This window comes from Medicago truncatula, chromosome 6 (assembly GCF_003473485.1).
Source record: "Medicago truncatula cultivar Jemalong A17 chromosome 6, MtrunA17r5.0-ANR, whole genome shotgun sequence".
In the NCBI taxonomy this organism is placed as follows: Eukaryota; Viridiplantae; Streptophyta; class Magnoliopsida; order Fabales; family Fabaceae; genus Medicago; species Medicago truncatula.
This window is the reverse complement of record NC_053047.1, coordinates 27,757,307-27,772,016: the sequence shown is the minus strand read 5'-3', so window position 1 is coordinate 27,772,016 and position 14,710 is coordinate 27,757,307. Positions and strand designations below refer to the sequence as shown.

At 33.8% G+C, this 14,710-nt stretch overlaps 1 protein-coding gene across 2 annotated transcripts; it reads left to right on the top strand.

The window, feature by feature from the left end:
• Positions 1-485: 485 nt before the first annotated feature.
• Positions 486-10,088, top strand: LOC25497280 (polynucleotide 3'-phosphatase ZDP). Of its 2 annotated transcripts, XM_013597150.3 has the most exons (12): positions 491-1,378; positions 1,559-1,814; positions 3,167-3,226; positions 4,209-4,280; positions 5,818-5,889; positions 6,006-6,062; positions 6,173-6,249; positions 6,672-6,753; positions 7,197-7,313; positions 8,810-8,973; positions 9,113-9,182; positions 9,810-10,088. In XM_013597150.3, exons 2-12 carry the CDS (start codon positions 1,590-1,592, stop codon positions 9,855-9,857), a joined length of 1,044 nt encoding a protein of 347 aa, XP_013452604.2. In that variant the 5' UTR covers positions 491-1,378; positions 1,559-1,589; the 3' UTR covers positions 9,858-10,088. The 2 variants fall into 2 exon arrangements, with proteins under 2 accessions (XP_039682687.1, XP_013452604.2); XM_039826753.1 differs by lacking the exons at positions 9,113-9,182; positions 9,810-10,088 and adding an exon at positions 7,434-7,474 and having other exon boundaries at positions 486-1,378; positions 8,810-8,953.
• Positions 10,089-14,710: the final 4,622 nt, after the last annotated feature.

Sequence of the window (14,710 nt, the reverse complement as noted above, 5' to 3'; positions counted from 1 at the left end):
TTAGCCTCTAAAATGACCAAAATATCATTCTAGGCCAAAAATCAACTAATCCCAAATCAAATACAAACAAAGACAATTAAGCACATATAATAAATATATAAATAAAATAATCCTAGCTAAAAACGGGCTGTTACATCTGAGGTTTAAACTTTAACCCGTAAACGGAGCCGATCTTACGAAATTGAAAACCTGACTCTCATAGTAAAGAGAGAGCCCTTGAAGGAAAGAAACACATTTTTTTTTTTAAAAAGGAAAAAAAAAATTTATAATGTTTGTTTTATTTTATTTTTTGAAATAATAATTATAATGTTTGGTTTTAGAGCTTTGCTATTTTATACTACAAGAATGAGCCAAGATATAAAAAGAAAAAGTTATATTGTATTTTTATGAGCAACGATAACTTGACATCAAAATACAAACACAAATTAGACATCAAACACTGTTTACAGTATATTTATACAGTATTTATTCACAAATTTTAATTTTAATTTATGTTTTCTTTCCCTCTTTTGGTCGACTTTCTCACCATCCTTCGGCCACTATCCGTCCAGCCACCGTCGTCCAACTCAGATCTGCAGATGCCTCCTCCCTCCTCGACGCCTACTTCAACTCCATCACGGCCTCCCTCTTTCTACCTCAAGCATCTTCTCAGATCCACCTCACCCACCACAACCATTGTCATCACCACCTCCGCCGCCTGAACTCTCACCGGCCACCGCCTCCTACATCACGTTCGTCTCCTCCTCCTTCTCTGACACCTTCATATCAGACCACTACTACCACTAGCGAGCACGTTCACCACTACTGTCGCCGTCTCCTACAACAACTCTATACTCCATCGCCATCCTTTTCACCTCGTTTCACCACCACAATCGGACCTCTCATCTCCTCCTCCGCCTTCACCGCAACTAGATTCCAGAGAGAGAGAAGTCAGGGAACGAGAGAGAGAAGAACGACGAGGGAGAGGAGAGAGATACCTGCTGCAGGAAAAATAGAGAGACAGAATTATTTCTGTATTTTTATTTGTAAATAACAGTCCTAATAATTCTATAGGTAGATGAGAGTTGAATTGAATTGAGCTGAAAAAATAAATAAATTAAAGTAGAAAAATATAATTCTTGAGGAGCTGAACCCAAGACCATCAAGCCACCAACATAGAATTTCTTTCAATACCACAAACAGACTTCCTGCAGTGACGAAAATTGTACATTACACAGTCAAGACATCCTCCACCATTCGATTAATCTAACTGTCCAAATTATTTCTTTCAATTTCATATTCTTAAACCCCAAAAACCAAAGTAGTCGTTTGTTTCATTCAAAGCACACGCGCTGCGCAGTTCCTTCCATCTGATCTGCGAGTCTTCTCAGTTTTATAGGTAATAAACTATGCTCTCTATTTTACACTTTCAACAATCCAAAATTTGCAACATTATTTGATAACGTTACACCATTCACCAAAGCTTATAACTCAAATTTCATAATTTTAAATTGTATTGTAACTATTTATTTATGTTAAGTTGTATCAAATTCTTCATTCCTATTCCTGTTCATTCCAGAATAGTTTTGTTGAACGCCTATCGTCATACAATGGCGCCGTCGGAGTCATCCGTTGTGGCGGAGTACGCAAAGTCTAACCGTTCGACGTGCAAGAAATGCTCAGAAGCTATACAATCTAAAACCCTAAGATTGGGTTTGATTACAAAAGACAAGAGTAGAGGCTTCGATGTTACTAAATGGCACCACCTCACTTGCTTCACTGTACCCTCCTCTCACTCCTCAATTGATAAAATTACCGGCTTTTCCTCGTTGAAGGTGATTTTCTTTCTTCTTTTTATACATTTTCGTTCATCATCTTTTTTTGAAGTTACACACTTATTTAAACATTCGTGAGACTGTTTGACATCTTCGTAAGCTGTTTTCAAGTTATTCTCATAAGCTCGAGTAGACAGCTTATAACTTCTAAGATAACAATCTAACTTTATTTTATCTTTTATTGTAGAAATAGCATAGCTTACATTTAAGGGCTTATCATTATTTTATCTTGGCTAATAGTCATGTTGGTCCTGGATGTGTAACAAGTAGTCATAATGGTTTTTCATTGTATCGAAATTTCAAAATTGTCCTGATTGTGCACTTTGTTAGTCAAAATAGCCCTGTCATTAAAATAATTGTGTAATATTGTCATATTAGTCCTTCAATATAATTGCTTATTTTCATATCAGTTCTTATAAGTACTTATTTATTGTCATTTCCTTTCTTATATGAAGAGTTATTGTGAGTATTGAGGAATTATTTTATCGTCCGAGACTATTTTGACTTACAAAGTGCACAATTAGGGACTATTTTGAAATTTGTATATATTGAGGGACTACTGTGAGTCTGTGATTATTCGTTAAGTTAAACATTCAGAGACCAAAATGACCATTGCCGTTTTATCTTTTATTGTAGAAATAGCTTACATATAAGCGCTTATCATGAATGAAAATTAAGCTGTTTATCCAAACAAGGCCTTAGTCCTTTAAGTTTTTTTGGAACATATTGGTTTTAAGTTATAAAATGTCCCCACCATTACCCTTTTTTCATCAAACACAATTCAAAACTGTTTATGTGGTTGTTCAATGATAAGTTGGTATGTCTAATGAGAATGGCTTTTCCAACTGTATTGGGCATGTTATAAAACAGTTCAAGATTGATCCAATTCTATCCATCAAGGTTGTTTCCATAGGTGTATTATTCATTATAAGTTTGAAATAAAATCGATTACTTGATTTATATGTAAATTTAGGTTTGAATTCGAAAACAAGAAGAAAACATGCGTAAGTAATCATGTTTGGTGTCATAAGCACTTTTTGGACTAGCACCTCAATGTTAAGAGGTCATGTAAGCACTTTTAACAGAATTGAATCAAAAAAGGATAACAATGTAAATATTCTATGATTTAAAAGTCCAATTTGTTACAATTTTTTTTTAAATAACTAACTTGCTCAAACATCTAACTTAAAAGACCGCAAAAGATAAACAACAAAAACTACAACAACAACTAAGCCTTATCCCATTAGGTGGGGTCTGCTACATGGATCAAATTACACCATAATGTTCTATAATAAATCCGAAAGGACCGCAAGAGTTATTTGACGTTTATTTATTTATTGATGTATTTCCAGAGCGGTGACCAGGAAGCTCTCACGAAGTTATTTACTGAACAGGAGGACAACTCTGCAGAGGTGAGAGCTCCATTTTCTGACTCAAATTTTTTTATCTGCATTTTATGCCTTTAATCCGCACATCTCGAATTTGAAAGTGAGTAGTTTAGTCGGTGCAATATGAAAGCAATGAGCCACTAATATAAATATTAATGTGACTGTTTCCCAATGAAACTTAGGTTTTTTTCTTTCTATAAGCAACATGAATATTGTTACGAAGAGTACAAGGGATACTCCAATTTGATGCAAAAATTTAGTTCAAAAATCGCTTCGAATACATATTAGAGAGTTAGTGCACCATTCAGCAAAACCATAATGTAACCTTCCTGCCTTGTAACTTGTAATTTACAAACCTACTCCAAGGCACCAGTGTGATATGGTTTATTAAACCAAACCCATTAGATATACCATCCTTAAAAATGATCCTGTTTCTATGAAGCCAAAGACAACAAACAGTAGACAGCCAAACAAAACTTAGGTTATAACTTTATTAGACACTCGTTTGAAGGTGGGACCAAGAATGAAATGAATATGATACAAATTTAAGTCTGAATCAGATAGTATTTAAATCAAAATTTGATAATGATCTCTAGCTAATGACACTCAATAGTCTATAACGGCATATTGGTCAACAAAAAATTGCATAATCTCTCCAAATGCATCCATGGCAAATTTGAACACATTTTGTATAATACTAAATCCATCCGAAGTGTGTAATGGAAACATCTTCCTTGAACCTGAAGTTGAAATGTTTTTTGAAAAAGCATTACATTTATGCTTGGAAATGCTGTGACAACATTTTAAAGTTGAAAAGGAAATGCGTTTGAATGTTATTTTTTGTAATTATATGGAAGCCTTACTTGATATTCTGAACATGTATGTATCTGGAAAAGATGTTTGTTTATGTCGTTTGGTTTTCTGATGATCTTTTTCTCTTTGTTCTTCATGATTATTGCTTGCACTAATGAGCATTTGGTTGTATGTTACACTTCTTTTATGGCAGGCTAGTAAAAAAACGAAAGGCATACAAAATGAAGAGCAAGATGCTGAAGAAAGGGATTCAAAGAAAACAAAAGTAAGCACGTGCACTGGTAAAGAGTTCTTGAATTACATATTGTGTAGCTTGGGGAGAGATAGGTGGGTATAGGATCGAGGTCCTACGGAGGACCGGTCGGCCGGTGAAAGAACGAAAACACGAGGAACGTAACACGGTTCGTTAGTAGGATCGGTAGGTTTTTGATAGAGTTGACAGAAATAAATAGAGAAAATAGAGGAAAAACAATAAAAAACAGAGGAAAACAGGGCAAAAACGAACCGGAGTAAAGTGTAAGCGTCAAGGTGCTATAGGAAGTAGAATCGTACGATCCTACGAGCCAGCACTCGATCCTGACTACAATGGGTGGTGGTTTCTGCACCCTGATGAGAATATTTTAAAATTTTATCCCAGATCTTACAAAAATTGGAAACAATGGTTTTGATTTGAGAGTAAACATTTATGTTTGTCCCATAGTGGTTATCCCACCTAATGTCGTTTGAAGTTATTATGTAGCATGTTTAGTGTTATGTAGACTCTTGGATGTCTAGCTATATATGTTATCTCTGTTAGCAAAGATCAAACTGAAGTCAAAATTGACCAAAATAAATATTGTTCAACCCTTTCTTTCACCCACATTACTTATCCACTCTCTCTAGCCTCCCCGTCCAAAACCAATGTTTACTTTCCTTTATCTCCACTCTTCCTCTTATAGTGTATCATGCGGATATCATAGTTATACTAATTCAACTTATCGGTTCAACATTTCGCGAGGCATAAATATGCCTATGACAATACAATACATAATTCCCATCATCGCAGCCCAAACCAGTTCCCATTTTGCATTCCTAAATCTGAAGTAAAGTAACAATCGTTGTTTAAATCTCACAAAAACCCTCAAATCTGCAAATAGCCTTTTTCGTTCCCAGAAAAACATGGAGTTCGAAAGAAGAAAAAAAACAGAAAACAAAAGTTGTCATTGGGTGTGGGGCTTAGTTATTATAGAAAATGAAAAGCATGAAGCAACTAAAAAAGATTCTTTGGATGACAGAGTCATAAGCTATGGAATTAGAGCAAGAGATATTTTGAAATGACTATGTGTATGTTAGAGAGAAATGTAAATCATGAAGCAAATAAAAATAGATTCTTCGGATGACAGAGTCATAAGCTATGGAATTAGAGCAAGATATATGTTGAGACGACGATGTGTATGTTAGAGAGAAATCTCAGAATGAGTAATGAAGATAAACATATGGCAGTACGCAGTATAGCAGTACCCAACACGGTAAAACAGGAAGAGGGGGAGGGGGATGGTGACAGTGGCGATGGGGAGCCAAAGAGAGATGAGGATGATGAGAAAGAAGAATCATTTATTTTTTTGGTGAATCAGATGACATATGGCGACTAAAATGAGTCGAATCCATCTGGAAAAGATGTATACAGTTAAATCAGAAGCCGTGTATTGTTGGTTTATGTTATTTTCGAATTTTTATTTTCTCCTTCAAATTGCGTATTATTGGTAATTATTTTTTATCCCTAAATCCTAATTCTTTTTGTTATTCATATTTATTGCTTGCAGTTATCCACCTCTGATGTCAAAGCTGCGATTAATATCAACTTTTCAGTTTCTGATGTCAAGAGCACATACAAGGCAAGGTTTTGGCTCCTTTTTATTTTTATTTTTTACTTTTATACTTTATTCGATTACTTGACAGCTTCGATGTACTGACCAATCCTTACTAATTTTACTCCACTTTACTGATCCAGGATGCTACCCTTTTGCCTAAATGGAAGGCTTTCCAGACAGTCATTTTTCTTGAACGGGTGAGAATTTGAGTATTGGCCTTGGTGTGTGTGTGTACTTTCAGCATGGTTATACACTTTTATGTATGGTTTACATGTTCCCCCTTGTTCTATGCTTTGATAATTTGCAGGATGATGGTCTGGAAGATTCAAGTAAAATTGCTGCATTTGATTTTGATGGTTGTCTTGCGAAAACTGCTGTGAATAGGTATGTCTACATCTGAAGTCATAACTTTTTGATCATTAATGCTATTGGTTTGGGTGTAAATGGAAGTATCAAAGGCTTCTGGTGACATTATGTGGTGCTAGCACAAACAAGTTCTTAAAATGGATATATTTTATCAATATCACCCTTTTGATTTGATATTATAATAATAATAATAATGATAATAATGATAATGATAATAATGATAATAATGATAATAATAATAATAATAATAATAATAATAATAATAATAATAATAATATTATTATTATTAATATTATTATTATTATTATTATTATTTTATTATTATTATTATTATTATTATTATTATTATTATTATTATTATTATTATTATTATTATCATCATCATCATTATTATCCTTCCGAAAGTGTCTAATTTTTGAGAAAATTATCTTTTCTTTCAGAGTTGGTCCAGATGCTTGGTCTCTCATGTATCCCTCAATTCCTGATAAACTGCAAAGCTTATACAACAATGGCTACAAGCTGGTGTGTTCCTTTTATCTGTAAAATAAAGCTTATTATTCAATTTTGGCTGATTATAGAAATTTATATTAGAACTGGTATCTATGTAAATAGAAAATACTGAATTAATGACAGGTTAATTGATTAAAATAACTAGAAAACATTGTTTCACTAGGACAGAATACAAAAATAGGATGGGCAATTAATAACGGAAGGTACAGAAGCTACACATAATACAGGAGTTAGAGAGCCTGCCTTCTCTCCCAACCACCCATAGAAACTTCAAAACAACCGATACCTTCCGATTCCTTCTCCTATTCGTTTTATTCAATTACGACATAATAGGTTGGCTGGCCACCCTTACATAAACTTAATTAATACTCTTTCCTATTTAGCACAGTGGTGCTTCTGGTATGAAACTTACGATGTAGTATGCTATCTACTGTGGTTGTTGTTGTCTACTATAGGTAATTTTCACCAATGAATCCAATATTGATCGTTGGAAGAACAGCAGACAGAAAGCCGTGGACTCAAAAATTGGACGTCTAAATCAGTTTATTGAGGAAGTGAAGGTCCCAATTCAGGTGAGTTTGTTGGTAATACAAATGTAGCTTATGTTGTTTTCAACTATTAAACTATAAATGCAACGATATTTCGCCTGTCTTAGTTACTTTTTATCATGCTTTTGGATCATCTTTTTGCAGTATAGTATAGTTCCACCTACGAAACTTATCTTCAATTCTAGGTAAAATTGCTCCCACGGTCCTTTAAGTTATTTTATTGTAACATATAAGGGCTTTACGGGTCCATTAAAAGAAAAGCTTATTTGGCCACTATGAAGATGCTGTCTATTGCAGTGCTTACATAGCAAGTCTAACAAGTCATTCAATATAAAAGCCATAATTTTTCACTAAATTTTTATTGAACAAAATAATAAATACAAATTGATTAGGATTCTTCAAACCTATAATTTGGGATTTCTTTAAACCATAATTAGGGGTTTCTTCAAACCCAGAATTGAAAATATTTAACCACTTTTCATGCTACAATAAGAAAAAATGCATGGCTCCTGGCTCTTGTAACTCGGTGTTAATTTGCAGCATCATCATCATTATTGTAAACCAAAGGGAAACAAACCTAGAAAAGATAATTTAGATCACAACTTATCAGTAGCTAAGGCTTTCAAATGTTAAGAATTTTCGTTAGCAGCTTTCCCCGAAGAGGTGAAATTCAACCTGAGAAAAAGAAGGATAATGAATAATCAACCAGCTAAATTTCATACAACTTTCTCCAAGGAGGTGAAATTCTGTTGTTGCGCCGATTTAGGATTCCCACTTAACAATGGCGTGTCTTCTCAGTAGGCTTTACAAAAAGTTTAAATGAAAAGTAGAGAGATAGAAAACAAAGTCAGAACCGCTTCATTTCATTACATGGCTGAAATAAAATCATGTTTGAAGAAAGAATATATTTTTCTACCACTACAGATTCTGAGTTTGAAGAGTCTGGACTACTGGTTTGAAGAAGCCCAATCATCAATCTGGTTTTTTTAATATATAATTAATTAAAAATCTGATTTTTTTTTTTTTTCGAATACATAGTTGCACTTTCCTTCTAAGCATCTTAATCGACAAGTCAACATCGTACCGGTAAATGTAAGTTTTTTTGACAAACCTAAATGAAAACTTGATGATCAACGACGTTAACGTCATGAAACTAAAAGACCGACATGGGAAAAAGAAACATAAAGGACCAATCTGGCACAATAAAATAATTTAAAGGTCACAGGAGAATTTTTGTCCTAATTCTTTTGGTTATTTGGAAATTTAAAAGCTATTAGGTTTCTGCTCTTGAAGTTGTGTTCTTATTTTTCAGTTACCACTTAAAATAGACTAGGTTTAACATTGCTGTCAACTTCATACCAGTATGCTGGAAAGCCGCCTTAATTGCAACAACTTTGGTTGTCGCCATTCATTGTAGGCTTGTAGCAACTGTATTTGGGTGGGCTAATTTAGCTTCTTCAAAAAAAATTGTAGCAACTGTATTTGAACCTGAGCTGAGTATCCAATTTTTATCTATACAGGTTTTTATAGCTTGTGGGACAGGTAAGTCAGGCAAAGCTGGAAAAAAGGGTAAGTCGGGCAAAGCTGGAACAGAGGAAGATGATCCTTTTCGGAAACCAAAACCAGGGATGTGGCAACTTATGGAGAAACACTTTAACTCCGGTCTTACCATCGATATGGATGAGTTAGTTTTTCCTCTATTTGATAGCTCAATTGATGCTATATTTTGGATTCTTAAATTTATTTAAAATAATTTATGTAGAATAACATGATATTTTATCCACAAAGGGTTTAGAATGTTAAAACATGCATTTTCTTTGTAGATCCTTTTATGTCGGTGATGCAGCTGGGAGAGAATCAGATCATAGTGATGCTGATATTAAATTTGCAGAGGTAGTTAAAATATTTTAGGACCAAGAAATAACTTATGATTTGAGCACCATTTTAGAAATAGTTGGTTCCTATCAGTAAGGCTTAAATCATTCTTAAATGAATAACATTGTCAAATACCGGCTATGGCGGATTTTGGGTGTGGAATTTTTTACAACCATCATCGCCAATTTTTGAAGGATGGTTCCGCCATGTCATAAAATGGCAGATTTTGTTTCCACCATGGTCTGCATTTGATAACATTATGAATAATGCATTAGTTTGAGCACAATTCTCTTTCTTTTTGAGTCAAGCGCATTTGTGTCTATCCATCTCTCTTTCATCTGTTTAAGTTCATGGGTGTATATTTCATCAAATTGGACATATTATTGTCGGATGATTGCTCTACGGGCCTCTCAGTTTGCTCAAAAGCCCCTATTGGATCGTAACTCTCAGATTGTAACTCCCACCAAGCTTATTTCAGAGGTTGAGCAATCCACGGGGTGCATAGAGCAATTTCCTTATAGTCTTAAGCGACGGTTATACTTCTGAATAATATTTGACCTTTGATGTCATTAATATGTTAATTTTCATTTTATCTTTGCAGGTTTATATCTAATTCTTTTATTTATTTATTTCCAATGGTTGCAGGCAAATGGTTTGAAATTTTATGTCCCTGAAGAGTACTTTGCCGCATGAGCATCTAATTTGGTCATTGGTTCACAGAAAGGCCTAGAGAATGAATACTTGTAAAAATTGAGTTTGAAGTTACTCGGATTTTGAATGTTTTGTCCCTTTTTCATTCTATTTTATATATATATATATATATATATATATATATATATATATATATATATATATATATATATATTTTGAATACACCATTTTGGCATATTGTTCATGGTAATGTTCTTTTTTTGTTCTCTAGTACCTCCATCCCAAACTTATTATTTAGCAACATTCTACGATGCCTAACTCAGATATAACAATTTTGGATAAATCCTAAAAGTCTCTAAGTTTGTAATGTAGTTTGTCACCGAACAAAAAGATCTAAACCTACCGGCTCAATTTGGTTAAGAAAAGGATAAAATATCAATCAACATCAGGGTAGGCTTCAAAAGGCTCACGGGACCAAACACTTTTGCCTCAGTGTGTATATGACAAAGATCAATCGACAGTAAAGAAACAATGCAAGTTCTAGAAATGTAGATGCATGGAACACTCTTTATAAATAAATTGGAAAAATAAAATTTGGCCATGAACCTTACGGTGTTAGATTTCTGGGAGTTGTGACTACCTATCTTTAATTGTTGTACACTTCGCCTTTGAAAGACAAGTCGCTCCTCCTTTTGAACTTTTGGAATACCACTTGAACAAACATTTGTTACTAAACTGGAAAAAGTCAACAAACAATCAAATTCATCAATAATAAACAAGTTCAGATTCAATCACATGGGGTGAAAACAAAAAAAAAAAAAAAAAGGATGAGTGGCCTTCCAGCAAGCGCTTTCTTTTACGTCAATGAGCTTGACGCTTCAACCACTGTTAGGGTGGCAAAAATGATAGAAATAATATATCATCCTTCTTCTTCCTCTTGTTTGGAAGGAATTTCATGAATTTGACACAAAGAATCACATGCTCCCGTGCACCCACTGTTAAACCTGTAGCATTTGAACTCTCCCACCTTTGAGAAGGACATGCACCCTTCTGCACGAGTGATTTCCTTAACCCCCGTCGATCCAGTTTTCGAGAAAATATCAACACTCTTCACTTTGGGATTTTCTTCCACCACAATCTCGTGACACTCAGTCTCCATCTGAACCAACTTCCTCTGAGACTCATGTGCTTTCTCAATAAGATCACCACACTGAAGATCAAACTTCTCAAATGAAACTTGATTTGACACCAAGAAATCATCTAAAATATTTTGAAGTTGAGTATTGTAATCTATGTTGACCACTTCCTCCTCTTTTTCTTTAACTATGTATTGCTCCTCGCAAAAGGTACTACAATGATAACCTCCACAAAAATGGCAACACATACTCAATCTTCTTTCCAAATCCTTTAAAATGTAGAGATATCATGCATTTTTCATAACGTAGGATTTCAATCTCTTCATAATCTACCAGTGATCGACTATCCCACATTGCTACAAAACTCAGAGAAACTTTTCAGTAGCAAAACAAAAAGAAATATATTCAAAGAGCATAAATCGTAATTGTTTTTCAAAAAAAAAAATTCAATATGTAAACAAAAATATAAACGACAGAAATCCTAAATAAAAACAAAATTGTCAAGTTGAAATGATTTAACAGTCCCCCAACAACGGCGCCAAAAACTTGATAAACAATTGGCAAGTGTACCAAAAACTATCGAAATAATAAAATAAGTTCGTATCCACGAGGACTGTGTTAATCTCAATTTAGCAATAAAATAAATATTTAGGATGTATAAATTATTTTGTTTAGATTTGATCTAATTGCATAAAATTAAATAACATAAAATAAAGATTCGGTTAGAAAATATAGATTTGGTTAGAAAATATGAAGAGAGATGAGATCAGTTCTTTCGAATATCTATGTTCCCCTAATTGTTATATTGCACTTATTCTTATAAATGATTTTCTAGTTTCACGATAGTTAACAAAATAGTCCTAATCAATCCTTTGAGTTAGGACCCTCTTCTCAAACTATATCCTCTATTTTATGCATGATTTATACAAATATGTTTTAAATCATTTTTCACTATTATTTCAATTTTGAAATGTGCCTATTGTCTAAAACGAATGGTTAAAAGCCAAATAAAATAAATATAGATTTTAAATGAAAAGAAAAATGAAATTTGATGATGATCAAGATATTTTTTTTTTTTTTTTTACAAAAATAAATAATATTCATTCATTCAAATTGATAGAGTACATCCATATAATGCAAATTCGCTAAAAACAAAAATGATGAATCTGTGAACATGCTCACAACATCCATGCTAATAGCATAAAACGGCAAGGTACAAATGCCTACATATATGACTATATTTAAATCTCCGGAATAGCCATGTCTCCGGATCTGCAACGTGGATGACGCCAAAGTCATTGATTGAATCTGCACTGGATCGAAGCTGATCTGACAATCTGAACCGATCAAATACCTAAGAGAAACAAGAAAGACAAACAACGTCGCACAAAGACGACGAACAAACCAACGTCGCACGAAGACGACGAAATCACAAAATAAAAAACGTAAAAGATGTGAAAATCACTTATTTTAATAAAAGGGAAATAGAAAAACGAGTTAGAGGGACTAATTGATGTACCTTAGAGTTATTGAAAAATAATTATAATTTTATGTTTATCTTTCAAGGGCTTGCTAGGGAAGGTGTTTATAGAATCACCTACTCTTTTCCGAATAGCATAACTAGTGATATTCATAACCAAATATTTCCATATCCATTCTAGGTTGCAAGATACTTAAATATTTATAATATACATATTATGACTGTTCCATATGAATGCTACTTTTGCTTGAATTTGCGGTTGTTCTTTACAAACGATCGGTTAGGTTATATTACATACGAGGCAATTTTTCTTTCATACCTAGAGTCTTTCAAGCCACCCTATTATATTCTTATTATCCTTTGTGAAACCACTTTGAACCTCCAGACGAAAAAAAAAACTTTACTAGTAACAAATCATGTCACAGGCCTGCACTTACATGAACCCTATTTAATTTCACTTGGAGTTAGATAGGAAATTTTTTATCACTGCACATGCCTTGAAACTAAGTTTGGGGTGGGGTAACAGTAGAACACATTTGTCAAAAATGAAAAAAAATGTAGATGACCATGGATCCACACAAAAAAAAAAATAGAAAAAAGAAAAAAAAAATCAAGAGCCAAAAAAATGGTCTCTTAAAAAAAAAAGGATCTTTTTGTCAAAATAAAAAGACAAAGAGTGCTATTGTATTACCCATCTTGTTTGAATCAAGGAAGGAATGATGGTAGTGCATTAATGTTTATTAGAAATTCCTAGGTTGGTGAACTAACTCCAAATTCTTTTTTTAAGGGAACTCCAAGTTCTTTTATTAGCTTACTTTCCGACAATATATCCACCCCAACAATATAAACAGGAGGGATTCGAAAAATCCTAACCGCTGCTTACTTTTATGCAACCAAAACAGGTAAACTTGGTCTATTGCAAACAGATAAAAATTGCAACATTTCTAACCCTTTTATCTTTTATATCGTCAACTTACAAAAATAAGTAACGCGAGTTGTTTGGACGAAACGACAATCCCTTTAGATATGATACTCTACTTATCATTTTATTACTTGGTAAACGATTTGGTACACTTATCATATCCGACCATCAACTCGTCAGGAAGAAATAGAGAAACAAAGAACGAAGTGGCCAAATAATTCAAAGAGTTGCACAAGATTCTCGAAAGGTACCAAGTAAAAATGTCAATCGAAGAAATGGTGGAACAAAGTCTATGCTACAACAAGTTTCTACAATAACTTATGAAAACAACTGTTGCTTCATCTAACGAGGACTTCATATCACTTTCAAAAGAATGTCACGTCACATTCGAGGTAGCTGTAGGAGTTAGATTTTATGGTTAAGGTTGCTTTACACTTCTTGTGTACGTGGAGGTGAATTACATCGGAGAAGGCTTCTAAAACTCCGGAGAAAATACAAATCTTATGAGTATGAAGAAGGCTGATGAACTAGGGAATTTGAAGATGTCTCCATACCACAAGGTGATCGGGTATGCCAATGGCGAGGAGGAAATAAATGGCAGTAGACATACTATACGACTTTCCAATAAACATAGGGGCTCAATTTGGACATCGTAATAGTTGACACCAATGACAGGTACAATTTTCCAATTATCCTTGGCAGATCGTTCTTTGCTCAGACTAGTCTTATTTTCGATGGAGAACAGGGGCGCACTATCATCAGAACCCAAAAGAAATATTAGGTGTTCCTTGTGACTCATCTTGAGTACGTGGAAGACTTAAGTCAAACACCAAAATGGATTTTCCTCAAGGGAGCTGTGAAGGAACATGCTAGAAGTGGAGTCGAAGAAGAATAAGCAAGAGGATATCTACCAGACGAAGACTCTGGCTTCGAAGATCATGATGAAGACAAGGACCTTAAGGACATGGGCTCCTGAACACAAGTTACACTTGTGGGTGATTGTTCGTCTATTATGCAATGTATGATTTATGAAGTAACATTGCTTCTTTGTCGAGATAATTATGATGACAATTATGATGATGATTTTGGTGACAATGACTTGTTAATGGGTGAATGTAAATACTTGATAATGTAAATGGTGGGTTTTGGTGACTTGTTAATGTATGAATATAAATACTTGATAATGCAAACGGTGGATTTTGATGAAGATATTATATGATGATGTAAATTATATAATATAGAGTTGTGATTTGTGTATTGTCGAGTCTTTAATTGAAAGTCCATGCATTCAATGTCATGTTGAGTCTTTGGTGAAGAACGAAATCCGTAAGGGTTTACGTTAGTTGGTGAAGAACAA